Source organism: Arvicanthis niloticus, chromosome 3, assembly GCF_011762505.2.
Source record: "Arvicanthis niloticus isolate mArvNil1 chromosome 3, mArvNil1.pat.X, whole genome shotgun sequence".
Classification (NCBI taxonomy): Eukaryota; Metazoa; Chordata; class Mammalia; order Rodentia; family Muridae; genus Arvicanthis; species Arvicanthis niloticus.
Window position 1 is genome coordinate 123746273 of NC_047660.1, and position 26142 is coordinate 123772414.

Here is a 26142-nt window from a genome sequence, read left to right on the forward strand (position 1 = left end):
ATACTCTCTTAGGTGAGTATGTAGCTAGAAGACGGGAAAGTATTTTAGTTGCTTTTTCGAGAACTGTGGATGTTGTTTGCAGTCAGATGAGAAGCAGGTAAGTAGTCACAACAGTGTGGACACCTGCAGTGGACTGTCGTGTGTGTTCTCATGAAAATGTGCATGTCCTTCTCTTTAAATGTTTGCTCTGCATGTTAAGACAGTTACCCAAATCCTGGATGTTGACACTGTGCATTAGATAGTGTATTGGTGTCACTGCTGATCACATCAACATGGCAGGCTGTAATGTTAGGGTGTTTCCAAGCTCTCAGCAGTGGACAGAAGGTTTATAAAGTGGATTTTCACTTGAAGCTTATGTTTGTCGTTGGCAGAAAATATTGACAGCTTTTTTTTTCCCCAAGAAAATGCCTGCCAGATTCCTGAGTCTGAATAATTAAAGCTTGTGTGTTAATTGTACTTCTGAGTAAATAGTGTTCCCTGATCCAGTTTCAACTTAGCTGTACCAGTGCCTTTCTGTAGACAACTGCTGTTTGTATCAGCTGCCTGCGGACAGCAGGGCTTAGTGGGCATTTCCCACTCCCACATGCCGCATAGTAAAAGATTTGCGACTTCTTGGTAACTTTACTCTTTATCAAGGACTTTCTTTAATACATTTGGCTTTGAAAAAGATACTATGAGTGTGTAAGAATGAAGAATACAAGCATAATCTGGTGTCGCTGCCTTGGTTGGTGCTAAGGAGGTTGGTGCTTAGGAGACAGAATTTTTACCAACCACTGCTTTTGTGCCCTCATATAAATCTCAACCCCATCAAATAATAATAATAAATAAATAAAATAAAATAGGCCTTATCCTCACATTACTGTGAAGTGTTCTAGAGTCAGCAAACAACACTCTAAGAACCAGAGGAGTAGTTTGACCTAGGTATCTAGATAACTAAATCTTAATTTTTTAGTGAATTTTTCAGTGTCTTTTTCTCTCATTTCTAAGCTATTTTTACTTCTTTTTTTTATTTTAAAGTGCTGAGAATTCAGTTGTATACTAATCAGTTAATACTAGTGTATTCTTTATATTTCATTTGCATATTTAGGAACTTTCTATTACAAAGGCAGTTGATAAATGCTGTATTGCTAACAAAATAACGATGAACCTTGTATGTTATTAACCCAGTCTTTCAATTCTGTGTTTGGCTTTCTAAACATCTCTTATTTCAGTTGCAACTTCAAACCCAGGAAAATGTCTCTCATTCACGAATTCGACATTCACCTTCACCACCTGCAGGATCTTACATCCCTCTGACGTCACTCAGGTTACCCCTAGGTAAGAGGGCCTGGGAAGTCAGGCTCACACAGTGTTCATTGTAAATTACCTTCAGTTTTAATTCCCAGGGTTTTAATTAGTGTTCAGTGGCTATTTGTGAGGCAGATTATGCTGGATAAAGTGAAGAAATTGAATTATGACATCAGCTGCCAAAGCTAAATTATTCAAGACACAGACTTCACTTCCTGAGCCATAGTGGAACTGGTTCTAGCCTGCCAGTTCAGAATCTGAGGTGTATTCAGAGACACTTTGGTCTTTTAGGGAAAGTATGATCAAAAATAAAGAAGAAAGGTGATGCAGAGGCAAGCCGGTGGTAAGAGTATGGCAGGCAGAAGAGTAAAATCCAGCCTGTGAGTCACACCAGGAAGACCACCCCCCTAAGGCCACCCTTGAGTTTGAGTCTGAAATCTCGAGCTGCAACAAGGAGAGAAATAAGATGGCAATTCAAGCATATGTAAGCTGGAAGCCGTCAAGACCACCAGGTGGTACCCAGTCAAGGTCCCAGCAGAGGCCACCATGAATGCGTTTGCAGGTCTTCTACATTTTTAGACACCAACAGAAGCCTCAGAAGTTTGCCTCCTAAAGGGACTCTTGTAGGGGCACAACTGGGGAGGGGCAGGAAGTTCTGCTGTGAGGTGGGAGAAAGACCAGAGGTTCTCAGTTGAGCTTTGACCAAGGAGTCAGATTTTCATGAGTGCTGTTCCTTTTGTATAGGTCAGTGCTCTGGAAGGTTTTTGGCTGGTTTGTTAATTTTATACTTGTCTTCAGTTCATAATCTTTAAAAATCTGATACTATGGTACGTGTGATCATTTTGAGCCAGCGAAAGTGCATTAAATCCTGGTAACCTTTGTTCACAGAGGAAAGCTGGGTAGAAGCCTTTCCATTCCACCATGACCTTAAATACATGATTTATGTAGTCTTTTTTTTTTTTTTTTTGTCTTAACTAAGCATAGAATAAGAACAAGATTTAATAGATGTCAGAGCTTTTCATTATTTTTAATTTCTTAAAAATACACATTCCAATGGGAAACTGGCAAGGCAGTTGATGAATGCCCATGTGTCACTGTCATTTAGAGTTAACACTGCTTGAGAAAATGACAGTTTAATTAGACACTGTTATTCAGTGAAATAAAGTTGGAACGCAACTTGTTGGTCATCCTTGAAAGTTAAATGTCGGCCAGTGTTCCTGGCTCCTAAGCACTTGCCCACCTCTCTTCCAGCTCCGGTTTCCCATCACTGTCCTGTGGAAATAGTGCGAGCAGCTCATCCAGCCCGGCTGTGAACTCTCCTGCTGCATCCTACCGACTAAGCATTGGTGAATCCATCACAAACCGGCGGGACTCCACCATAACGTTCAGTAGCACGAGGAGCTTGGCCAAACTCCTACAGGAGCGAGGCATCTCCGCGAAAGTGTACCACAGCCCAGCTTCGGAAAACCTCCTACAGCCTCGCCCCAAGGCCCTGGCCACCCCTTCCACACCACCAAATTCCCCGTCACAATCACCGTGCTCCTCCCCCTTGCCTTTTGAACCCCGTGTCAATGTCTCTGAGAATTTCTTGGCTTCCCGACCAGCTGAAACATTCCTGCAAGAAATGTATGGCTTGAGACCTTCAAGGGCCCCTCCTGATGTTGGCCAGCTGAAGATGAACTTGGTAGACAGGCTGAAGAGGCTGGGAATAGCCAGGGTGGTCAAGACTCCTGATCCCCAGGAGAACGGGAAAAGCCGAGAGGCAGAAATGGGTCTTCAAAAACCAGACTCTGCTGTTTATTTAAATTCAGGTGGCAGTTTATTGGGTGGACTAAGGAGGAATCAGAGTCTTCCAGTCATGATGGGTAGCTTTGGAGCCCCAGTTTGCACAACCTCACCCAAAATGGGTATCCTGAAGGAAGACTGAGGCTCAATATTAACTGACCTCGTGAATAACTTAGCACATGAAGGAAAGAGATGCACTGAGAATGGGGACCGGCCTAACTTGAGAGAAAAGGGATGTTGCAGAAGGACTGTGAATGTGGAGAGGGCATAGTGAAGGGATAGAACGTTTGTTTGGAAGAGGGTCTTTGAGGATGGAGTCTAGTAAAGTGGGGACAAGTGATGAGCAGTTTGGAGACAGAAAAAGGGTTAGTTTGCTCCTTCAGCTACATTTCCTTGCCTTGAAAATAAAAAGTGAATAGAAAAATAAACCAAATTCTATCGAAACGTGACAATAATGCTAAACTGCTGACACCTTTGTCCCTAGAGAACACAAGCCGGAAGCGCCTGCCTAGGAAGGAAACCTGGAACAGCTGAGGCTGGGAGGAGGCTGTTCCCGAGAGTTGGTGCGTGCGCAGTTGTGTGTTACTGAACTGGTGGAGGATAAGGACCCTGCTGGGCCCTGGTCAAGTGCATCCATCCAATGGTACACTCTCACCAGTAGCAAAATAAGGAATTGTATCTTGTCTTTTACATCAAAAATGGAGACTTTGTTATTTGGGGACTTTGAGGCACTAAGAACCCAAACACCACCCAGACAGATCCTTTGTATTTGTGATTACTAAAACTTCAGGTTTTTAAGCTTGTATTTTTGTACAACACAACAAAAAAAAAAAATTAAAATAACAAGTGGCTTGGAGGGATTTAAGAAGAAAATAAGGGTAAATTGGAATCAAAAACGTTTTTTAGGGTAGTTCTTCTGGACAATACAGTGGCCCAGGAATGCAAACATAAATGCGTGTTTCTCAGTTTTCCTTGAAGGCCAGAAGGGTTTAAACCAGAAGTGCAATCAGTCAGTAGGCAGTAGATTATGTTGTATATTTATATATTTAATTTTTTAAAGAAAAGTTAGTTGTAACTAACTTTTTCCAAAGTGTGCTATGCATATTTTTAATGAAAGATGACATGTATTTGCACAAAAATTCTCAGGCACATTAAATTATAAACTGAAGTAAAACCCAGGTGCTTGCTTTGAAAGTGTGTTTTTGTTAGATTTTGTTGTTTTCCTGTGTACATTAAATCATCTGCCTGTCTCTTGGTATCTGCAGGAGTGGAGAAGGGTCTTGTTCATGGGAGAGCCAAGACTTCTTTTCCTCTGGTTTCTTTTTTAACAAGCTGAAAAGCAAGTGAGGCCTGAAGCTGGGGTTTCAACATTCAGCCTGTTATGCAGGCCTCACACTGGGGAGGGGCAGATCTGCGCTCTGCGGTGGCAGGTCACGGTCCGCCTCTGCAGATAGCATGGCCTTGTCTCCATGGGGCTGTTTAAGCACATGAGGAGAAGATGAGGGGGGACCCGCTTGTCTTGTTTGTCAAGGCAGAAAGTCTTTTACTTGGTCCTCTTGGTGCTTAACTTACAAATATTTTGCTTGAGAGAAATTCTTTTCTGCCAGGGAGTTTTGTCTTTCTTGAGCCGCCTCCCCAAGAAGAGGTGCACTCAGAGGATTAGAAAAGCCAGCAGCCACACAATGGTAAGAACATATGGGTTTTCTATATTTCTATAATCTTTACTAGAACTTTTCTAAATTTCTTAGAAACAAAGGGTGGAGAGATGCCCCTCCCTTTGCCCCCATTTCACCCTCTTTGCCCAGCCTAGCTGCTGTCAACAGTTCACACACACACACACACACACGTTTATGAAGGACTCTCTGGGTCAGCTAGTGACCCTGCCTGATCCAGGCATTAGCAAGAATTCTGGTGTTTAAATTTCCCAAATATTCCAATCGATGTCTTAAAAACAGCATTTGCATTTCTAGTCTATGAATAACTGAGTACCTCCCTCCGCAGAACCTTAAAGCTTTGCCTTGGTTCCTGAAGAAAGGACTCTTCCTGTTGCTTGGGCATTTATAGCTTCTAAGAAAGGAACAGCACAGAGTAGGGAAACATGGGGCTGAGGGGGTAGTAATGTGTTAAATAACCAGGTATACACGTGGTTCATAAACCACTATAATGAACTAGGTTTTGTGGAGTTCTGTGTTGACAGTAATTCTGTACTGTTGTCAGTGCCTAAGCGGCCACTGGAGGCAGAGTTGTGTCTCGGCAGCCAGATGAACACGGCTAATTAAAGAAAACCAGACTTGGGGTTTTGAAAATTAAATTAGTCTTGATGTTCTGTCAGAACAAATTGTACCCGTGCATGCTTGTCTCAGAAAGTGAATCCTGTCTTAAAACTGGGTTTTGCTGATTTTCAGTTTTCACCTAAAATTATTTTGGTACAGCCTGAGAACCTGTTACATGGGACTATCTTCAAACTATAACAAAAACTAGAACCTTCCAGTGAGTTCTTCCTCCACAAGACTCTTACATTTCAGTACTGTTCGTATTTTTTTTTCCGCTCAGTGTCAGCTGGTATGTATCTTATGCTTGCCTGGAAAACCCAACTGAGTTTTCTCCTTCAGGATTTTCTGTGGTGGTTTCTCAGGTACTTCCAAGTAGCCTGTTACCTATTCAGAGAGTCTCCTTGAGCTCAGAATTAAAATTGCCCTGAATTTTTGAAGATCCCAAATCTTATGTAAATAGTCATTGTTAATTAAGTGGGTTTTATTTTTTAGTCTTGTGCTTGCCCTTGGTCTGACATAAATCAGACTCTGTCAGGGGAGGATGTTAGAAGAAGCGCACAAGAGCCTATCTGTTGAAGGCACATTTTACACAGTATTCCAAAACCCTAGTGCATAATTAGTAGTAGGTGGCTTTCACATCAGCTTGACATCTGGATCTAGGGCTCCAGTCTGGGGCCTTCTCTGCTGTCAGGTGTGTAGAGACCTGTGCTCAGAGTGTCCCACAGGCATACACACTAGTCCACTGCCACGCGTGGCCCCAGGCGTGGGATCCTGAGGGCTCCAGGAAAACATTGTTGTGTCACATCTGGAACATGACTTGTCAAATAGCTCTTTATGCACCTTCCTTTGCTTTATCAATTGTAAATCAGATAATAAATTGTAAATCAGATAATAAACATGAAGCTTCTTAAATTGTCCTGTGTCTCCCTGTGATTTTTGTTTCAGCCCTACACAATCCAGCATACAGTCTGTTTGTTTTTTTATGAAAAAACATCCCATATTTTGTTGAACAAATACCAAAAAAATCAATAGTCAAGTAGTAAGCAGATCTAATATTGTATAGATTTTTCTTTTTTTACTTTTAAGACTTTTCTTAATATGGGGATGAAGTTGAGGGTCAAGAGACAATTTTCAGGAGTCAGTTCTTGACTTCAACCACGTGGCTTCTGGGTAAGGAATTGAGGTGGTCAGGCTAGGCATCGAGTGCCTTTCCCCACTGAGCCCCTTGCCAGCCCTCATGGTATTGCTAGAAGTAGACTACACCTTCAATCTATATCACAATAGCTCCGTACCAAAGTCATACCAGCCAACAATAAAATCATTGCTAAGTAGATAGTAAATGTGGAAAGATTCAGAATATGAAGCAATTCTTTCCAGTAGTTTGCGACACGCTACCTCGCCGATAAGGAGCACATCACACTCAAGATTCTTCTGACAGCGTCTTTTATTGTTACAGCTCTTTTAGTTAGAAGGATGCAAGATGGAGAACAAAGGAAGGACTCCAAGCCCCAGAATGTTCTGACTTATATACTATCAAAGAGACATGATCTGTCCTCATTGGCTTACAGACTGGGGTCTCATTTACATATCCACTGATAGTACTTTCATCGGGAAAATTCGCGCCTACGCGTGCGCACAGCTGCAGACACCAAGGCCAAGAAGAACCAGGAACAGGAAGCCAGCGCCATCTTATAATGGCGAGCGTATAGCTACTTCAGCAAACGCAGCATGGCTCCTAACAGTAGTTCACATTTTTCTGATCTCGTGACTATTTAGAAATTGTTTCTAAGTGTTGGAATCAACAGAAAAGGTCTTTCGATATTCTTGTTTGTCCCTTACAAGTATGTGTTTGTATTGTTTGTATCATTTGTGGTACTGGGGTTGACTTTAGGGCCCCATTTGTATGTAGGCAAGTGCCCCACCACTGAGCTGTATCTACTCCCAGCACTCAGGAGGAACAGGCAGGTGGATCTCTGAGTTCAAGGCCAGTCTCGTCTGCAATTTCCACAACAGCTAGAAGTGTGTTTCTTCACACCCTCACACCCCCCAGAAACCCTGTCTCAAAAATAAACAATATATCCCCTCCTGCATTTTTTAAGATTCATATCCACACTGAATTGTGGTCATTTTGAAAATGAAGTATTGCTTGCAGGACATTTGATCACACTCTGAGATTGTGTTACTTACTGGAGAAACCTGGTTTTGCTTGTTCTGTGGCTCTTCACACCTTTAATCCAAAAGCTTTCTGCTTGAATATTGTAAACAGGATTAAATAAAGTCAACCAGAGGTCAAGAGGTGAAGCATGCCAACAGTTGACAGGAAGTGAACATGGGATTATTAAGAAAAAAACACGGAGAGTCAGAGGGTGTCAGGAGGACGGATAGAGACACACAAGAAATAGAAGGGAGGGACATTCAGTCTGAAGGGGAATTTCTTAGAGCCCTAAGAAGTGAGGGAGGGTTCCTGCTAGGACGTAGGTGAATAGGAAAGATAACTGGGTGCTGCTCTGCCTCCCTGAGCTGGCAGGCTTTCACCTAGCAACTCGCTCCTGCGTCTTCATTGGCAAAATCGGACAATTGAGATTTTGTTAAAAAACAACAAAGTATGAAACCATCTGGGGGGGCAGAGGAGGGAGGTGTTTTGAGACTGGTTTCTGGCCTGGCTGGCTTGAAACTTGCTTTGTAGACAATATTGGCCTTGAACTCTCAGAGATCTGCCTACTTCTGCCTCCTGAGGGCTGGCTGTAAATAAAGGCATGGGACACCATGCTGGGCTAAAACTACTTTTTGACATAAGATGTTCGTAACATTCTCAGTATCTTTATGTTTTCTTTAACAATTATTAGTCAACATTCATGCATCCAAAAACCCAACAAGATTGAAGGCTTTGAGTGTCACCTTGGCTTCTGTCCTCGCTGTATTAAGTTTGACAAACACTAGCATCGTTTTGCTTTCTCATCATTTTATACAAAGGACCAAATGCCACAACAGTTTCAAATTAAAAAAAAAAAAATGTCTCAGTACAGGCTGGCAAGTGGCATCAACAGCCATAGTTTAAAAAAAATTTTTTTTCAGCACATTCTTTGGCACAGTGTGCCAAAGAATGAGGTGTTAGTGAAAAATACACCAACTCAAAAGAAATATTATTTCACAAAACTTAATTTTCTTGTTATTCACATCCAGACATTATAATAGGCCAGAAATTTTAGCAAGTACAATTAGAAATTAAAGCATTAAAAGAAGAAAAAAAAGAGAGAGAGAGAGAGAGAAACCATGGGACATTTTCCTTTTGCACAGCTCCCCTTCTCCTGCTTTGCTTTGGCCTCCCCAGTCCCTCCTTGTGCTCTCAAGCGGTATCTGTCACTGACCTGCCTGCTGGCAACACAAAGCACAAACCCTCAAAGCATCCAAACCGACAGCTTTCCCCTTAAGGAAAGTACCAGGTGTGGTGTTGCCTGTGAGCCCAACACTTGGGAGACAGCAGTGGGATTGTCGGTCTGAAGCCTGCCTGTGCCGTGTCCGGTGGAGGAGAGGGAGAAGGAGTGAAACCCCAGCTGTGGTCCCTCTTGGGAGTGATCGCAGAAGCGCAAGCTTTCACGCTTCTGTTGCTCCTCGGCTGGAACCTTTCGGGAACAGCTGAATGAGTCCAAGAGCACAACATCCTGAAGTCAGAACTCGGAAGCTAAAAGGCAGCCAACAGCAGCTGAGTGCCCCGGAATCTTTGCAAGCCTCTGAAGAGCACACTGCCTTCCTTGTCCGTTCCCACAGTCAGCAAACACATTCACACTATAAATACAAAGCTGATGGCTGCTCCTGGCTCATCACATTTGCCACCTCATGAGGGCAGCAACGTCACACAAACCATTTGCAAACCAAGTCTGATAACACAGCTGACTAGATTGTTAAGCAGGTTCCCTCTATGCCTTGAGGAAAGACACCACTGTGAATGCTACTTTCCTTTGAAAGCCTTCACTTCATGACCCTCTGCTGTTTTTGGAGCTGACAAAAGTGTAACCGTATTGAGGCTGGAGTAGGGGTGGGGGACTCAGGGGGTGGCAGGACATCCCAATAGTGACATTAGTGCTGGGCATGTAGCTTAGTGGGTGACAGAGCCTGCCTCTATCCGACCACCACAAGAAAACAACTGAAGTGATGCTAACAAATCATTCGGTGCTTGAGGCAAGCATCTGGAGTTCCCTTCACCATCGACTGTCCGTGTCTCCATTTTCAGCCACTGCTCGCTTAAAATTTAATGGCATAGCAGAAGCCAGTTAGCAGGCCTGTGGCTGAGTCTTCTCACTGACCGACCACACTGCCTCCAGGCCGTCTTCTTATGAGTCACTGTCCCTATGTGTTCACCTACTCCCCCAATCAACCCCTAAATTCGTTTCTAGACTCTTCTTTTGAACACATGGGACTTTTAATAAATTCTCCAGTAGACATCACCAGTTAGGTGTCCCCCTTGGCACCTCAGCTTGTCCAAAACAGAATGCACAGTCTCTTCCCAAATCTGCTCATCCCCAACATACTCCTAGCAGTGGCCGGCACTAACACAGCAGTTCATCACTGAAGCTGGAGACCCAGGAGTTCAATGCCTCTTCTTCCCTTCTTCCCACGTCCCAGCCTGTGTTGCCCACTGTGGGCCCACATCTAAGGCTCATCCGGCCTCTGAGACATTTCTACATGGTTTTTCTGTCTCCTTCCATGGCCCCTCCACCTGTTTTGGTCACCCATACACTGGCTGAAGTTCTTGTTGATGCCAGAGAGCAGAAGGGCAATTGAGTCTCTCTTTTTTCTTTTTAATTTTAAGATTTATTTATTTCATGTATGAGTATACTGTCATTGTCTTCAGACTCACCAGAAAAGGGCATCAGATCCTATTACAGATGGTTGTGAGCCACCATGTGGTTGCTGGGAATGGAACTCAGGACCTCTGGAAAAGCAGATGGTACTCTTAACCACTGAGCCATCTCTCCAGCCCACGACTGAGTCTCTTAACATTTATCAAGCTGTTTGTCCATTAGCCTTTTGCTCCACGGAGCACAGGACTGAGGTATTGCCACCATGCCTAGCCACGCTGGCATTCAGGAGGATGTGTGCAGCTTGTGAACTTCCAGCTTTTGTAAACTATGAGATGTGGACCATCTCAGGACCAGGAAGTTAGTCTAATGGATTACAATCAGTCTTGATTTATAAAAGACAAACACTAGCAATCAATAGGGTATTATTTGTGAACCTCAGTATAAAATGTGTGTCTCTTCCTGAGCTGCGGTAGAATAAAAATGAATGCGCACTTTTTTGGTTTGGTTGTTTGGGGTTTTTGTTTTGTTTTGTTTTGTTTTGCTTTGCTTTGCTTTATTCAGCAAGATCAACTTTGGTTAGGGGAAAAAAAAAAAAAACCTGAAACCCCAGGTAGATAAAAATTGGCTCGTTTCTATGGACTGCCACAGGTCTCAAAGGCTGAGCTTCAAAGAAGGAAATGCCCACTGTGGAGTTAGTTCTAGGTTTCTGAGAAAACAGAGGAAGTTAAAAATCAACTACAAAATCCCGGGACTGTGGTCACAGTAGGTAAGGCCTAGGGGTCCCGTTTAAGTCTATTGTTCTGGAAATTAAGCTTCTTTGATCTCTGATACTGAAGTAAAAATCTTCTATGAATTCCTTGCTGTTGAGAATGGACACTGACTTGAGTGTGAAAATTTAACCGTTTAACCGGCTGCTTCCCCAACCTTCTGTTGTTAAGAACAAAGAGCTTTGAGCCAATGAGGTGCCACCATTCTGTTTCCATAGTGATAAAAGAAACAAACCCTGGGGGGGGTGGGGGGCTATCTCCCTAAAACAAACCTAACAAGTCAGGCTCAGTCAAAGGAGTCTAGCTAGAAGGTGAATTTCTCCTCAAGGGTGACTTTCACTGTTATACCTGAGGACAACTGAACTTTTTCTAAGGGAAGCTCCTGACGTGCCCGCGTAACCCTTCTGAAAGCCACTGTCTGGGTTTGCAAGTCTTCCAGGCGGTCTGGAGATTTCTGCCTCGGCATCTCAACCACTTAGGGACAAGCACGGCAACTATGAGTTCTGAAACATCTTGATTCCATGAGAAATGAACCCTGATTTTGTGCTGATGGGGTCTGGTTTCCCTAAAACAAGTTTTCTTTAAGACTCTCAACCTGGGAAGGAGCCACAAGGCCAATGAATCTTTGAAAGAATTAAGGTAAGATCTTGCGAAGAGTTTCCGGCCGTTTGTTTAAAACCCAGACCCTGTCTAAAGCTCTCTTTACTCACAGTCCCTTTCGGCTGTGAGTGAAACACCAGGGAGAAAATACAGGGAAAGAAAAGAAGGGAACACACACACACACACACACACACACACACACACACATACACTCACGTGCGCACATACATGTACATATACATGAACGCACATACATTCGCACATGTGCAAGCAAGCGTGCACACACACATGCACGCACATACACATACACATGCACATATGCACGCATGCACACACACATATACGCAAGCACACACACACACAAACTCACCAACCAGTAAACGGTCATTACCAAAAGGCTCTCAAAGTGCACCTTACCAACTTGCTTGCCTCAGTTTCTCCCCTGACACCCTCAGACCTACCTCACGATTTGCTAATGGCCCAAGTCTGTTCTAATGGCTCATTAGTTTTGCATTACTGATTTTAAATGCTTTGAATATGGTTCCCATGGAAGTGAAGGGAACTTTTCTTTTTAAGAGCAAAGTAATAAACATTTAGGCATTTTTTTTAACAATGGAAAAAATGAAACAAACATTTATTCCTACAAAGCTGGTTAAAATAAAGCTGGTTAAAATAAAATCCAATGGCTCCCAAAAGCCTGTAACTCCAGGTCCAGAGTATCTAATGCTGTCTTCTGGTTTCCACGGGTTCCTGAACACTTATGGTATTGACTCACACAGACAAAAACACATACACACACAAAAAAATAAATTTTTTTTTTTTTTTTTTTTTTTTTGTATTTTAGAACTGCAGTGATATGGGAACCCATCCCAGACTTACTTGAAAGGTTGTTTAAATTGTGCTTGAAGATAACATGTTGGAGGAGTGGCAGACAGTGGGGGTGTGGTGTAGTAAGATTAGTCACATCCACACTGTCGAAACTAGGGAATAGGTGCGCTCAGTTTACTCTTTCTCTACATTTGGAATATAAGCAAATGCTTTTTATATAAATTTAGAGCTTGTAAGCCCAGAAAAATGGCTCAGGGATTAGGGGTGCTTGCTACACTTCCAGAGAACCTCAGTTTTGTTTCAATAAACCACATCCAATGGCTCCCAAAAGCCTGTAACTCCAGGTCCAGAGTATCTAATGCTGTCTTCTGGTTTCCACAGGTTCCTGAACACTTATGGTATAGACTCACACAGACAAAAACACATACACACAAAAAAAAAAATCTATTTTTTTTTTTTTTTTTTTTTTTTTTTTTGTATTTTAGAACTGCAATGATATGGGAACCCATCCCAGACTTACTTGAAAGGTTGTTTAAATTGTGCTTGAAGGTAACATGTTGGAGGAGTGGCAGACAGTGGGGGTGGGGTGTAGTAAGATTAGTCACATCCACACTGTCGAAACTAGGGAATAGGTGCGCTCAGTTTACTCTTTCTCTACATTTGGAATATTTTTAAATTTCATGATTGTAAAAAAAAAAAAAAAAAAAAAAAACCAACCTTACATTTAAAAATGATGACATATTTTACATATGTATTATCTTATGGTACTATCATGGTATTTTCTTTAAAAAAAAATATATCCAGGGTGTAAATATAGTTTGCTCCTGTTTATAGAAAATTATGTAAGTCTGTTTCTTTAGAATGCAGAAAATTCTGGAAGGCATACATTCAAACATTTTCATTGGTCACCTCTGGATGTTGTATTTTTGATATTTTTTACTTCCTTAATCTTTTCTGTAGTGATTGTCTCTGTAATGAGCTGATTTCAAGATAATATACATGCACATACAAATAAACCTATATTTCTTTTAAAAAGAGAGAGTATTTTCTATGTGTAAAATGCCACTGCAATTCACAGTATTCCTTTTCATGTGTAGGGCTAAGAACATGGTTCTGACTAAACGTCCAGAAACACAACCCACCGTGAACCAGCGTGAGCTATACTTTTTAAGAGGCTCATTTAAAATTTAAATTTTAAATAAAAAAATTAAATTTATAGGTTCAGAAAAGCAGGTTTCCTACAGTCCCATGTCTAATGTGTAAAATCGAGCCCACCTGATTTCAAAGAACCCCCCAAAATTTTCATAACAGATGTCATGAGGGGAACAGGAAACACAATTCTAACATTCTGACTAAATTTTCAGTTTTGTTTTGTTTTGAGAAACAATGGTAACCCAACCTCTGGGCGCAACAACTAGAATGCTAATCTTGTAAGCCATAGTAAATCTAAATCCTCTGGTGGCGAATCTGCCAGGAGATACTAGTAGCTACATCTTGCCCTATCGCTGTCCCATCCGAAAAGGACAATTTTCAGTTTTTAATACCTGAGCTACGAAGTCTCTTTATGTACAGGTGCATAATCATGTGCGTGTGTATGTATATGCATGTATGTATGTATGTATATACATCCATGCATCATCAGACTCTGGGGAGTGGGAACAGGGATGATCTGGTCTGAAAAGACACTATTGATTGTACCATATACTCTGTGTACTGCCAAATCCCTGCCTATCAGTGTTAGAAATCATCTCTCTCCAAGTCTGGGGTCACTGGAGAGTTAACTTCCATGCAGCAATCATGATGGGGGTTGCTTTTAGTTCACTTCTGCAATTCAGGCAGATGACCCAAATTAAGAAACAGAGCCATTTGTGCTCTAGTTGGAGAAAGTTCTGTGCAGGATCTGCTGTGGAGATCTCTCTTCATGATGAGCGAGCTAATGTGAGCTTAAGGAGGAATGGGGCCATAGGAACTGAGGGGATGCTTCCAACTCTGCAATGGGTTGCCTCTGTGACATCTCTGCGTGTCACCTGTAAGCCCAGGTAGCAGTAGTTAGGCAAAGATTGTATACCTGGATCACAGCAATAACTCAGTCATACAAGCTGTGCTTTTACTTTCATGTCAAGCAGCAAACGTAAGGCATCACTCTACAGGGAGAACCTGCGTCTGCTTGGCCTCTGCCCTTGTTCTTTGCGCTGCACCTTGATTGCTGTCCCTTGATCCTTCCCTGTCTCTGTTTGCGTTGGTTTCTGAGTGGTTTAACTCTCTGTGGTTGTTTTTGAATCTCAGCAAGAAACCCTGGCCTAGCAAGACTGCCTCTGACCTGACCATGTATCCCAATCCTCTCATCTACTGTACCTGCTGGGACCCCTGGAACTTGGGACCACGGAAGCTAATCAAGACCCCTCATCCACTTCCAAAGCCCCCCATGGGGAAGTCTAAGTAAGAATAAGCTGGGTTGGGCTAGGCACGGGAACATTTCCTTTGTGGTCCTCTTTGCCTTACAAGACTCCCCAGTAGAGAGAGCTTGCCACAAATTTCCCCACAGAACAGGAAGCCCTGCCTGACTGCCTGCGTGCCTGCCTGTGTGCCTGCCTGCCCTCACACCCTCTTGCCCTCCTGCCCTCCTGCCCTCCTGCCCTCCTGCCTTCCCCTCCAGCCTGGGTGCTACCCTGATCTTGCAGCCAAGCCTGTTTGACTCAATGACATTTCAATAAATTCTCAACTTTGCAATTTTGTGGTACTGTGTGTGTGTGTGTTTGTGTGTGTGTGTATGTGCCTATGAGTACTTGTGTATGTGTGCATGTTTGTACCTGTGTATGTGTGTCTATGTGCATATATATATATATATATATATATATATATATGCACATGTGGTATATGTGTGTACCTTTGTGTGTATACATGCATGTGTGGTGTGCTGTATGTATGTGTGTGTGTGTGTAAAACACCCAGAGAGCTTTGCTGTCAGCTGCCCCTTCCCAAGAACACTGGCCTCCGGGCTTATGCTGACAACCAGGAAATAGTAGATAAATACCAGCACCTAGGACCTGAAGTCTTCAAGGCCTCAAATGTCCGCAATCCCAATGATCACATTATGCATTCCAATTTGGAGTCACCATGGACATGCCCTTATCGGGGAGGATTGAGATAGCTTTTTGAATTTCCAGTGTTTATTTATTTATCGTTTCCAGGCCAATTTTCCCTTCAACAATTTCAAAAGAAGGCAACTACTTCCTGCCCCTACCAGCAAAATCTACTGTTTCCCCAAAGTAAGTACTTTTAACTCCATGAAGCAATAAATAAAACAATCTAACATTACACAAGAGATCAGTTCTCTCTGAGAGCTCCAGAGTACAGCCCTGCTCACATTCATTTTGGATTTCTTCACTGAGGTCCTGGACCAACAGATTCCCCTAGCTGTCCAGAAGACACACACACACACACACACACACACACACACACACACACAAAAGACCCCATGGCTGACTTGAGCTAATTTGCTTCTAAGGATGTCAGAAAACTGCCACAATCTATTGATTTGTTCCCCCCCAACCAATTCATGGTGATTTCAGCTCAGAGAAGGCGAGGAAGCAGTGATTGGCACCTCGAGAGTGGGGGAGAAGGCAGGTGGAAGGTTGTCAGGTGGCTGACCTGGGATGTAACAACTCCTTCCCTTGTGTTCTCTGCATGGGGTCAATGAAAAGAAAGTATCAATCAGAGAGAAGATGCGAATGCTGTGCAGATGAGCACTGGGGACACAGTGGATGCTGGCCCTGAGAGCTCCAGAGTGCACCCACATCCATTTGGACTGCCCCTCAATGGGGCCCTATAGCAAAGTGTTCCCCAGCTACCCAGGGTGCCCCTCGAGGTCAGAGCTGGCAACACCACCCTGCAGCTTCCTGAGAACTGCCTTTCTGCTGCTCTGTTGCTCTCTGAGCACAGTTTTCTCTTGCAGAGACAAAGCCCAGTCAGGAAAGACAGAGAACAGAAGCAAAGCACCTTCTGTGAGTAAAAACCGGGGAAAAGGGCAGGGTGAGCATTTATCTGGCACCTACTGTGTGCAACCATGAGGTTTTTACACACTCACACTGCCAAAGCTTGACAGAAATCCTAGGAGTAATCCTTATTGATGGTATACACTTGAGGTAGCTGGTATGTGGCCAAACTGTAACCCCAGCTACATTCCTTGGCTTTGTGTAGGTCCCTGGGGGAAAACAGATGGTGGTAGGTTAGGGTACAATTCACACCCCAATATAGGAAGCCCTCTGCATACTGGAAGCCACAGACCTTGAGACAATGGCTGTCAAAGCACCAAGGCCAGCAAGGGCAAGGACACTGGCCTCAGATCGAGTCTTCACAGGTCTAACACAAGCATGAAATCAGGTCATTTTAGAAAATGAACTTTCTGGTAGGACATTCCGGCTACTTTTTGTTTTATGGTTTTATCCATCCCTCCCCTTCCTAAAACAAGGAGCATGCCGTCCTTTAAGGGGCTTCAGTGGTTGGGAACAAAATAAGCAAAGAAAACCACAATCACCCCGTGGGGTGGAAAGGCTGTGAACACTGGAGGCGAATGAGTGAAAGCAGAGAGGCAGCTGGGACAGTGTCCTGCATGTTGTGCTTTGTAATGGCGTGATGTGCGAGAGGGGAGCCTTAGCGGGCCCACGCTGAGGCATCTCCCTGAGGTAGCAGCCATACAATGAGTCTAGTATAAAATGAAGTTTATTTGGGGGAACGAAAAAGGGGATGAGAAGGGAGTAGAAGCAGAGAAAGAAAGGGGATGGAAAGAGAGGAGAGAAAAAGTAGGGAAGAGGCCAGCTGGGAACACTTGGTTAGGGGAAGGACCGGGAGAGGAGAAAGAGGTGGGGGCAGCAAATAGTCCTTTTATAGCAAGCCAGGCTCCTAATTGGCTGTTGCTAAGTAACTGTTGGGAGGAACCTAGAAGAAATGCTAACCTTGAGAGTCCAAGCTCAGGATGCTGTGCACTTGTTCCAGGAAGGTGATGCAGAGAAGCCAGTTAAGTGACGGCCACAACGGCCTGGATGACTTGATACTGCTAAGTGTTCTGCATATCTCTAGATGCTATGATTGTATCCAAGTTAGCCACTGACTCTGCCAGGGTTGTCTCGTTGTCTGATGAAGACAAGAGGATTAACTCACTGCATGTTTGTGTCCTTGAGAGTTATTTTGTTGTTTTTCTCCCTTTAAAAAGCCATTTGAAGAAGTTGTTTTCTCCATTTTTCTGATGAGGAAACTGAGTCACAGAGATATTAAATAGCTCCAAATATATAAACCTTGGTCTGTCCAGTCCCAAAAGCTAAGCAGTTCCCACAGTGCCCAGCTACTGCCCATAATGGAGGAAGGAGAGGAGAAGCAGAGCGTTGACCATGGATCTGCTGGCACTGCTGAGTCTAAGGGGTCCCTGAGTGAGTGTTGGGATTGGAGCTGAGAGATTTGAGGGTAGTGTCTGGAGGAAGGCTCAGAATTTCAGGGCCCTAAAATTTCAGTACAGCGTCAATGTGTAAGATGAGGAAGCTGTCTTAGGGTTTGCATTGCTATGAACAGACGCCATGACTAAGGCAAATGTTATAAGGACAGCACTGAATGGAGGCCGGCTTACAGCTTCAGAGGTTCAGTCCATCATCAAGGCAGGAACATGGCAGCACCCAGGCAGGCATGGTGCAGGAGGAGCTGAGAGTTCTACATCTTCATCTGAAGGCTGCTAGGAGAAGACTGGCTCCCACGTGGTTAGGAGGACAGTCTCATTGACTACACTAACAGTGACATACTTCCTCCAACAAGGTCACACCCACTCCAACAAAGCCACACCTCTTAATAGTGCCACTCCCTGGGCCAAGCATCTTCAAACCACCACAGAAGCCCACAGTAGGTCATGTGGAAGCACACAGTAGGTGAAAGAATCTCAGCTCTTCGGGGTTCACAGTTTCTATTTGTCTTTCACCTTGTGACCCAGGAAGTAATTGAGGTGTCACCTGGCTATAAACTCGTTCGAAATCGGGAACAGATTTCAGTCACCTTGGGAGATGAGATGTTCAATAGGAAAAAAAGCTTGGCATCGGATGTCTTGAGCAAAGTCAAAATTTCCAGGTAAAGTCTCTGGATCAGCCCTGGCTTCTCAGAGCTGGCTCTGCCCTGCTTGCCACCAGTTAAGCTCTGACATCTATACCCAGGCCACAGGTCCCTGCCCAGAAACAGCTACAAGGATAAGGGTCCACCAGCAAGACTAAAGAGGCAAGTGGTCCTGCCAGGGAGGGACAGGTGAAAAGTGGACTGGATTCTGAGTGTGGTAATGAAAAGCAAAGGCAGGGCCTCTGGAAGACTTAGTATGAGTCTCTGTTTCATTATAAGTAATCCAAAATGCCCAGGATTCGGGGAGACACTGTTAAGAAGGTTCTGGGCTGTTCTATCCGGTTAGGCACCAGCCATCTGCTCTCTCAGAAGCCCCGCCTCTTTTGCTATCCTGTGATATCATATCCAGCCATCCATCTCAGTTCTCCTTCCTAAACCCCTCATTCATGTCTTCTAGTCAGGCCTCTCACGCCTTACCACATCTCTGGAGAGCTCTCCCAGTGTCTCCTCTCCCCAGCCTTTGTCTGCTGTAGGAACTGAAGCCACAGTGGGCACACACTGTTAACCCTGCACTGGGGGTGGGGGTGGGGTGTGTGTGTAGAGGGTTGATCTCTGTGTAAAGACCAGCCTGATCTGTATAGCAAGAAGTTTCAGGACAGCCAGGGCTATGTAGAGAGACCGTGTGTGGAAAAAAAAAGCAAGCAAGAAAAGAAGCTTTTTCCAAAGGATCTGGGAAGATGTTCAATGGATCAAGTCAGTTCTTCTCTCTAGCAGCCCTGTAAAACCCTGGGCATGGTGACACATGCCCATAATCCTAGCACTGAAAGACAGACAGCAGAGAATCCCTGGGGCTCGTTGGCCAGCTGAGCTAGTTGAAACATGAGTTCTAGGTTCAGTGAGAAAACCTGTATCATAAAATGAGTGGAGAGCAACAGAGGAAGACACTTAAAATTGATCTGTGGCTTCCATGTGAGCACACACACACACACACACACACACACGCACACGCACACGCACACATCATACATAAACACACATATATAGTCATCTATCTGTTGATGCGTAGAGAGCAGTGGATATCTCTGACAAGGGACGGGAATGAGGTTCACGTAATAGAAGCCACGGAGTTACTAACATCCTCTGGCTCAGAGAAGCCAGAGCCATATCCCTGTCTTCCCATCCAGTCAGGGCTGCTGTCCAGATTCAGCCTCTCTTTTTCTCTTCCCTGCTCAACCCACCAGCTTCTGCAGGCTGATAGACTCATAGTCAAAGTAGTACTCATAGCTACTGATAGGTTATTTTTCCGCTGGCAAAAAGAGCCAGTTCAAGCCCAGATTATGTTAAAGGCGTTTTTTTTGGGAAGCTGCTCTAGGGCAAGTTCACTGGCCTCAAGGATTGAGGCAGGGGAGTCACCATGGGAGTATGAGGAGAGAAAGAGATTATATAGGGACAGGCCTCTGGGGGAAGGGCAGCCCATCCCATCCTTGGGCTGGAAAGGTCAGAGTTCAGGGCGGGGTAGGCCAGGTAGGGACTGAGGGATGCTGGGAGGAGCTAGAGGCCAGGTCTCCTTTGATATGTAAGCTATGCACTTCAGTCCCTTGTCCCAGGTCCAACACCAAACGCCCCAGCCTTTTGTTGATTATAGATGAACGACGGACACTGTCCAGGATTATTGCCTACTGACATTGGGGCTCAGTTTTGCTTTCAGGGTGCGGGCAAAAACTGGAATGTTGTCCAAGTCCCAGAAGAGCTGATTGTCTCACTGCTGCCAATCTTTCTCTCATAAGGAAGCTGGGGTAGGATAAACCTGGCCACACCCAGGGTAAAACTGTGAATATTGTTCACAGTGGAGATCATGTGCAAACGACATGTAAAAGCTTCCTACTTTTTGACCTCCTAGTCTCCCAGCTCCCTCTCCTATATCCTTTCTCTTGTTTTCTCACTTGACATCTTCTCTATACCAAGAGAGGGGTGAACAATGCCAGAGAAATGAAACCTCTTGACCTAAGACCATCCACACAGCCCCAGTACACCGTTGCCTCCCCTGGTTGCGTAGCTCACAGATATCATGGAAGCCCTCCCCACGACACACAGAAAGCCATTACATGTTCTGAAAGCTACTTTTGGAAAAGCTGCTTCCTTTCCATGCATGATGATGCACACCTTCAATCCCAGCACTTGGGAGGCAAGAGGTAGGAGGATCTCTAGGAGTTTGAGGCCAGCCTGGTCTACATAGCAAGTTCCAGGACAGCCAGGGACACACACACACACACACACACACACACACACACCACTACTACTACTACTACTACCCCGATTCCTGAGTGCTGGGAGTGCAGACACGTGCCTCACACACATATTTGTTTATGCATCCTCTTAGTCCCACCCATGGGCAGTCCTTGTCTATGGTTGCTGTCAGCATCAGTCTCCCCACACTTCCTAATCCTCTGGCCTCTTGAGTTCAACTGTTGATAACTAAACTGTGATAAATGTCCAACACATTCTTATTCTCTTCTGCTCAGTGGGACACCACACTTCCCTCATCACTTGCAGCTAGCTTACCTTTAGGGCCCAGATGCAAGGTCTAATCACCCTACTATGAAACACCTCATCCGAGGCCGCTGTATCCCCATGCCTTAGTGGTGGAGAAGACACAAAGCAAACCAGAGTCAGGAACCTGGGGACCTTGCTGGTGTAAATAACAAGCTCTCTTGGTGATAGAGTGTGTGTCCCACAGGACTGATATCATTTCTGACCTTGAGGAGCAGATCTCTGAATTGACAGCAATAATAGAACAGATGAACAGAGACCACCTGAATGCCCAGAAACTGGTGAGTGATACTTGCATCAGCCATACCCTCACGGCTAATACATTCAGATGTGCCGGGTAGCATGCCAGGCAGATGACCGTACGGAGGTGTGGTATCCAGGTGCCGGACTCTGCATAGTATACAGTGAGCAGTATCTCTCTTCTCCATCCTCATCCATCACTGAAAAACCCAAAGACACTGTATTCCTGGGGTTCTTCAGGTGCCTCTGGGTATGTGGTTATACTGTCTCTTCTATACTGCAAACACTGTCGTGAGATATGCAAGTGTCAGAGGTTGCCAGGCTACTGCTAATGAACCCGGCAATGGAGGGTGCCTCCTGTGTCATGCAAGACCTTTTAGGAAGCTCCAGCACAAGCCCTGTGCAAGGCAACTTTAGAGACTGTCTTGCAAGTGGAAGTTGGAGGAGAGTTGAAAATATTCTCACTTCTGAACAGCCCACTTGTAGCGAGACCTTTGAAAGGTGTCCGTGCAGAATTCAGAATGGCACTGAGATGGGGTGTAAGAAGTTTCTAGGAAGAGTTATTAACACCACAGACAGACAGACAGACAGACAGACAGACAGACAGACAACAGCCTGGTGGAGACTCTGAGGAGTTGATGCCCCATTGCCTCAGCATGATAGAACTGTGAAGAAGAATCCAGGCCCACAAGGTGGAGGCAAGATTCTGCAGCCAAGATGGCTGATTCTCCAGCAAGAGGGCAAGGAAGAGAGAGGAGGGACCGTGTGACTGTCCACAGTCTGACTGTTGGTTCTTTTTGACAATCCCAGCCAAGTCTTTTGCTAAATAAGTGATCCCCAAGGGTGAAAGAGCCCAGAGGTCACAGTATTAGGATGAAATGACAGAGGAAACCAGACCCAGTGACAAAGTAGCAACAGAGTGGTGGCCATGCACCACCAGTGTGATGGACTGATTGGGGAGAGGACAGCCAGCAGCCCCTCTGCTGTGTGTGCCCTGTGCACTGTGGAACACACCCAGGAGAGACTGAGGGAGGCATCCTCTCAGGATGGAGGGGTTGCGTAGATACAGATAAGAGTGGGCTGGGGCTCTGTATGCTGGGTTGTTAACGTTGGTCTCCGTTTCCAGCTCTCAAACGAGATGGATCTCCGCTGTGCTGACATGAAACAGAAGTTTGAAACTGAGAGCAGGTATGCTTTCCGGCGAAGGCCTGTGTGCTAAGAGCCCAGGCTTCTGTGCCCTGGCAGGATTCCAAGTCCCCAGGCACACCCAGTGGTGCCAAGTGCAGCTGGTGACACTGTGTGGGAGACGTGTCTTCAGAGAGCAAGGTGGCCTCATTTGAGAGCACTAAAATGAAGCAGTCTGTGTTTTGTGTTCCTGCTTTTCACCACTCATCCATTCCATCTCCACTGTAGTATTTCCTTTGATCAGTTGCTGAGAAAAGCTATGTTGTTCCCCAAGAAGCTTCTGTCATACATGATTTGTTATGAGTATGTTCTCTTTCCCAGCCCTCTTCCTCATCCTCCTCCTTCTCTCCCTCCTCCTCTTCTTCCTCTTCCTCTTCTTCCTCCTCCTCTTCCTCTTCCTCCTTCTCTTCTCCTTCCTTCTCCTCCTCTTCCTCTTCTTCCTTTTCCTTTTTCTTTCTCTGGATCTTAGCTCAGGGCCTGGGCAACAAAAGAAGGAGAGACGGGAGGAGAAGGGACAGGCCATGGCAAGTCAGGGGGGAGTAAGAAGGAAGTGTGTTGTCTGTGTGGGGAAATTTTTTTAAAGCCCAGATGTTAGTATTCTGTCTAAACTCCACCTCCACAGTTACCTGGCAACAGCCAGATAGAGCTGACCCACTATAAAAGGGGCTGCTTGCCCCCTCCTCTCTCTCTTGATCTCTTGATCTCTTGCCTCTAGCTTGTCTCTGTCCCCTCCCCCCTCCCTCTTCCCTTCCTCCTTTCTCCCCTCGGCCATGGCCAGCCTACTTCTCTTTTTCCTCCTCTTTTCTTCCATCTTCTTCTTCTACTCCCTCCCCCCCCCCCCAATCCACTTTTGCCCTATCTCCTGAATAACCCTCCTCCCCCTGGAACCTTTTGGTCTGGTGTGGTCTGTTCTAACACCGGAGGCTTCCTGTCCAATCCAAACAGCCTAGGATTTCCTGATGAGAGACAAGCACCTCTCACTGTGACATCCACACCCACTTGTTTATTGTTACTTTCTGATTTTTTTTTTTAAAGCTTCTTGGCAAACTAGAATGAGTCTGAACTCCTAGGCAGGCTTACTTTGCACCATGCATAAGAGCCTCATTATAGAACAGACCTGTGTTCTCTCAGCAGATGAGAGCTTAAAATGCTGTTCTGCTCCAAAAGAGAAGGGAATTCTCCCAGTTGTGAGAACATGGGTGGATGGGAAGGATGGAAGTGAAGTAAATCAGCCAAAACCAAGGACTCTGTGTTCTCCTCGCCACTGAGACCTCATAGAAGACAGAACCTGGACAGACAGTTGCTGAGGCTGGCCAACGAGAGGTGGTTGTCGGAGTGCATGGACTTGGGCCAGTGCTTCCTTCAGGCCCGATGACCTGGATTTGATCCCCAGGACCACGTGGTAGAAGAACACTGAGTCTCTCAAGTTATACTCTGGTCTCCATGCATGGATGGTCACAGTATACACATACACACACACACACACCATGCACACTAAATAAATAAATGTAATGTTTTAAAGTGTATAAAATCTCAGACCAGAGGAATATTTTTTTAAGAGCTTTGCAGGCCTTAGGATAGTGATAATATTGATATTGTCTTCTCCTTCTCCTTCTCCTTCTCCTTCTCCTTCTCCTTCTCCTTCTCCTTCTCTTCTTCCTCCTCTTCCTCCTCTTCCTCCTCCTCCTCCTCTTCCTCCTCCTCCTTCTTCTTCTTTTTTTTTGGTTTTTCGAGACAGGATTTCTCTGTTATAGCCCTGGCTGTCCTGGAACCATTCTGCAGACCAGGCTGGCCTCAAACTCAGAAATGCATCTGCCTCTGCCTTCCAAGTGCTGGGATTAAAGGTGTGCATCATCACTGCCTGGCTGTGTTCTTCATTTCTTTTTTATTTTATTTTTATTTATTATCATTATTATTATTATTATTATTATTATTATTATTATTATTATTATTTTATGTATTCACCATTGCTGTCTTCAGACACACCAGAAGAGGGCATCAGATCCCATTCAGATGGTTGTGAGCCACCATGTGGTTTCTGGGAATTGAACTCAGGACCTCTGAAAGAGCAGTCAGTTCTCTTAACCACTGAGCCATTTCTCCAGCCCCATTTTCTTCATTTCCAGTTGCACAAGAGTACATTTTAAGGCTGATGAGATGGCTCAGTGGTTCTGAATATATACTGCTTTTGCAGAGGACCTGAGTTTGGCTTCCAGCATTGGTGTGGTGACTCACAACCCCCTGACCTCTGCACTACACTCACGCATACTTACCCACACAGGCTCATACACAGAAACAAAATCAACAACCAAAACAACTTTTTTAAAAAGAAAAACAAGTGAATTTCTAATACTCGTACCACAAAACAATTTTAATCATTGAGTTGATGCCCGTGTCAGCTACATTGATTTAATGATCCTGCATTGTGTTCCTAAACTTGCACAAGTTTAACTCTGTAAGCATGTGTAATGTAAATAAGCATTTATAACAAAACAAATCCTAGTAGAGATAGCACCTTTATGTAAACCACAGCATTTTATCCACTGATATTTTTATTTCTTTGTTTCTCGTTTGTTTGTTTTGTTTTTTCCAGACAGGGTTTCTCTCTTTGTAGACCAGGCTGGCCTTGAACACACAGAGATCCGCCTGCCTCTGCCTCCTGAATGCTGGGATTAAAGTGTGCACCACCACATCCAGCTTGTTTTGTTGTTTTGATAATAATTTAAAGTCTGCAGCAAAAATTAACAGAAAGTTACAGAAGCCCATAGATCCCTTAGGCCCCACCCTAAAGCAGCCCTTACTTTTAGCTTCCCTGAAAAATGTTACATTTGTTACAACTGATGGGCCTGCATTCCCACATCATCCTCACCTGCTTGGAAGTCACTCTTGGTGCAGAACATTCCGTGTGTGTAAAAAATAAGTGTGTGTGTGGACATGCATTCACTGTGAGAGTGTTGTACTTGGTGCTTTCACCATCTTACTGTGCTCCACCTACTGGTCTCACCCAGCCCTTCCTAAGGCAATGCTAGAAACAATGTCTCCACAGGCTTCCCTTGCTTAATGTTGGGATAATATCATGTAGTCTTTGCAGACAGGCATTTTCCCCGTAGTAACGTATGTTTCAGTTTCCCCCATCTGATTTAAGGCTTGGGGCTCTCACTTTAGCACTCAGACACCGTCAGCATATGAATCCTGGGATAGGGGCTGGATCTAGGGTTCTAAACTTATTTTGGGTGCTTCTATAAGTGAGCTGTAAGCAAAGACTGTTGACTGAGAAGGGGAGTCTGAGGTGCTCGCCTGAGCACTGTTCAAAGCAGCAACTGTAGGAAATGTCTCACTCTGAATGGAAACCACAAGAGTTCTACAGGAAGTGAGGGCCCCACCTTGGTGAGGATAGAGGAGGAGGGCAGGTCAGTGCAACAGCTCAACTCCAGACTGTGTGTGTGTGTGTGTGTGTGTGTGTGTGTGTGTGTGTGTGTGTGAATGTGTATATGTGAGTATGTGTGTATATATGAATATGCATGTGTGTATGTGAGCATGTGTGTGTATATATGTAAGAATGTGTATGTGAGCATGTGAGTGTATGTGTGTGAGCGTGTGTATGTGAGCATATGAATGTGTATATGTATGTGTATGTATATATGAATGCCTGTGTGTGTGTGTGTGTGTGTGTGTGTGTGTGTGTGTGTGCAGCACCTCCCTCCTCCTGTGATTGGTGTCACTGTATTTCTGTGG

General features: G+C 44.6%; 2 protein-coding genes across 3 annotated transcripts in view; both read left to right on the plus strand.

Annotated features, from left to right (window-relative positions):
- Trak2 (trafficking kinesin protein 2) overlaps nucleotides 1–6261 on the plus strand; it is a 59193-nt gene extending 52932 nt beyond the window's left edge. For both annotated transcript variants that reach the window (XM_034498227.2, XM_034498226.2), the window contains 2 exons: nucleotides 1212–1317; nucleotides 2539–6261. In XM_034498227.2, coding sequence (XP_034354118.1) covers nucleotides 1212–1317; nucleotides 2539–3214 — 782 coding nt within the window. In that variant the 3' untranslated portion in view covers nucleotides 3215–6261. The remainder of the gene's footprint in view (nucleotides 1–1211; nucleotides 1318–2538) is intronic.
- A 4891-nt stretch (nucleotides 6262–11152) lies between these two features.
- Nucleotides 11153–26142, plus strand: part of Flacc1 (flagellum associated containing coiled-coil domains 1) — a 30386-nt gene continuing 15396 nt past the window's right edge. The window contains exons 1-7 of the mRNA XM_034498638.2: nucleotides 11153–11553; nucleotides 14629–14781; nucleotides 15534–15611; nucleotides 16298–16346; nucleotides 18317–18450; nucleotides 21170–21263; nucleotides 22349–22410. Of these exons, the coding sequence (XP_034354529.1) occupies nucleotides 14669–14781; nucleotides 15534–15611; nucleotides 16298–16346; nucleotides 18317–18450; nucleotides 21170–21263; nucleotides 22349–22410 (530 nt within the window). The 5' untranslated portion in view covers nucleotides 11153–11553; nucleotides 14629–14668. The remainder of the gene's footprint in view (nucleotides 11554–14628; nucleotides 14782–15533; nucleotides 15612–16297; nucleotides 16347–18316; nucleotides 18451–21169; nucleotides 21264–22348; nucleotides 22411–26142) is intronic.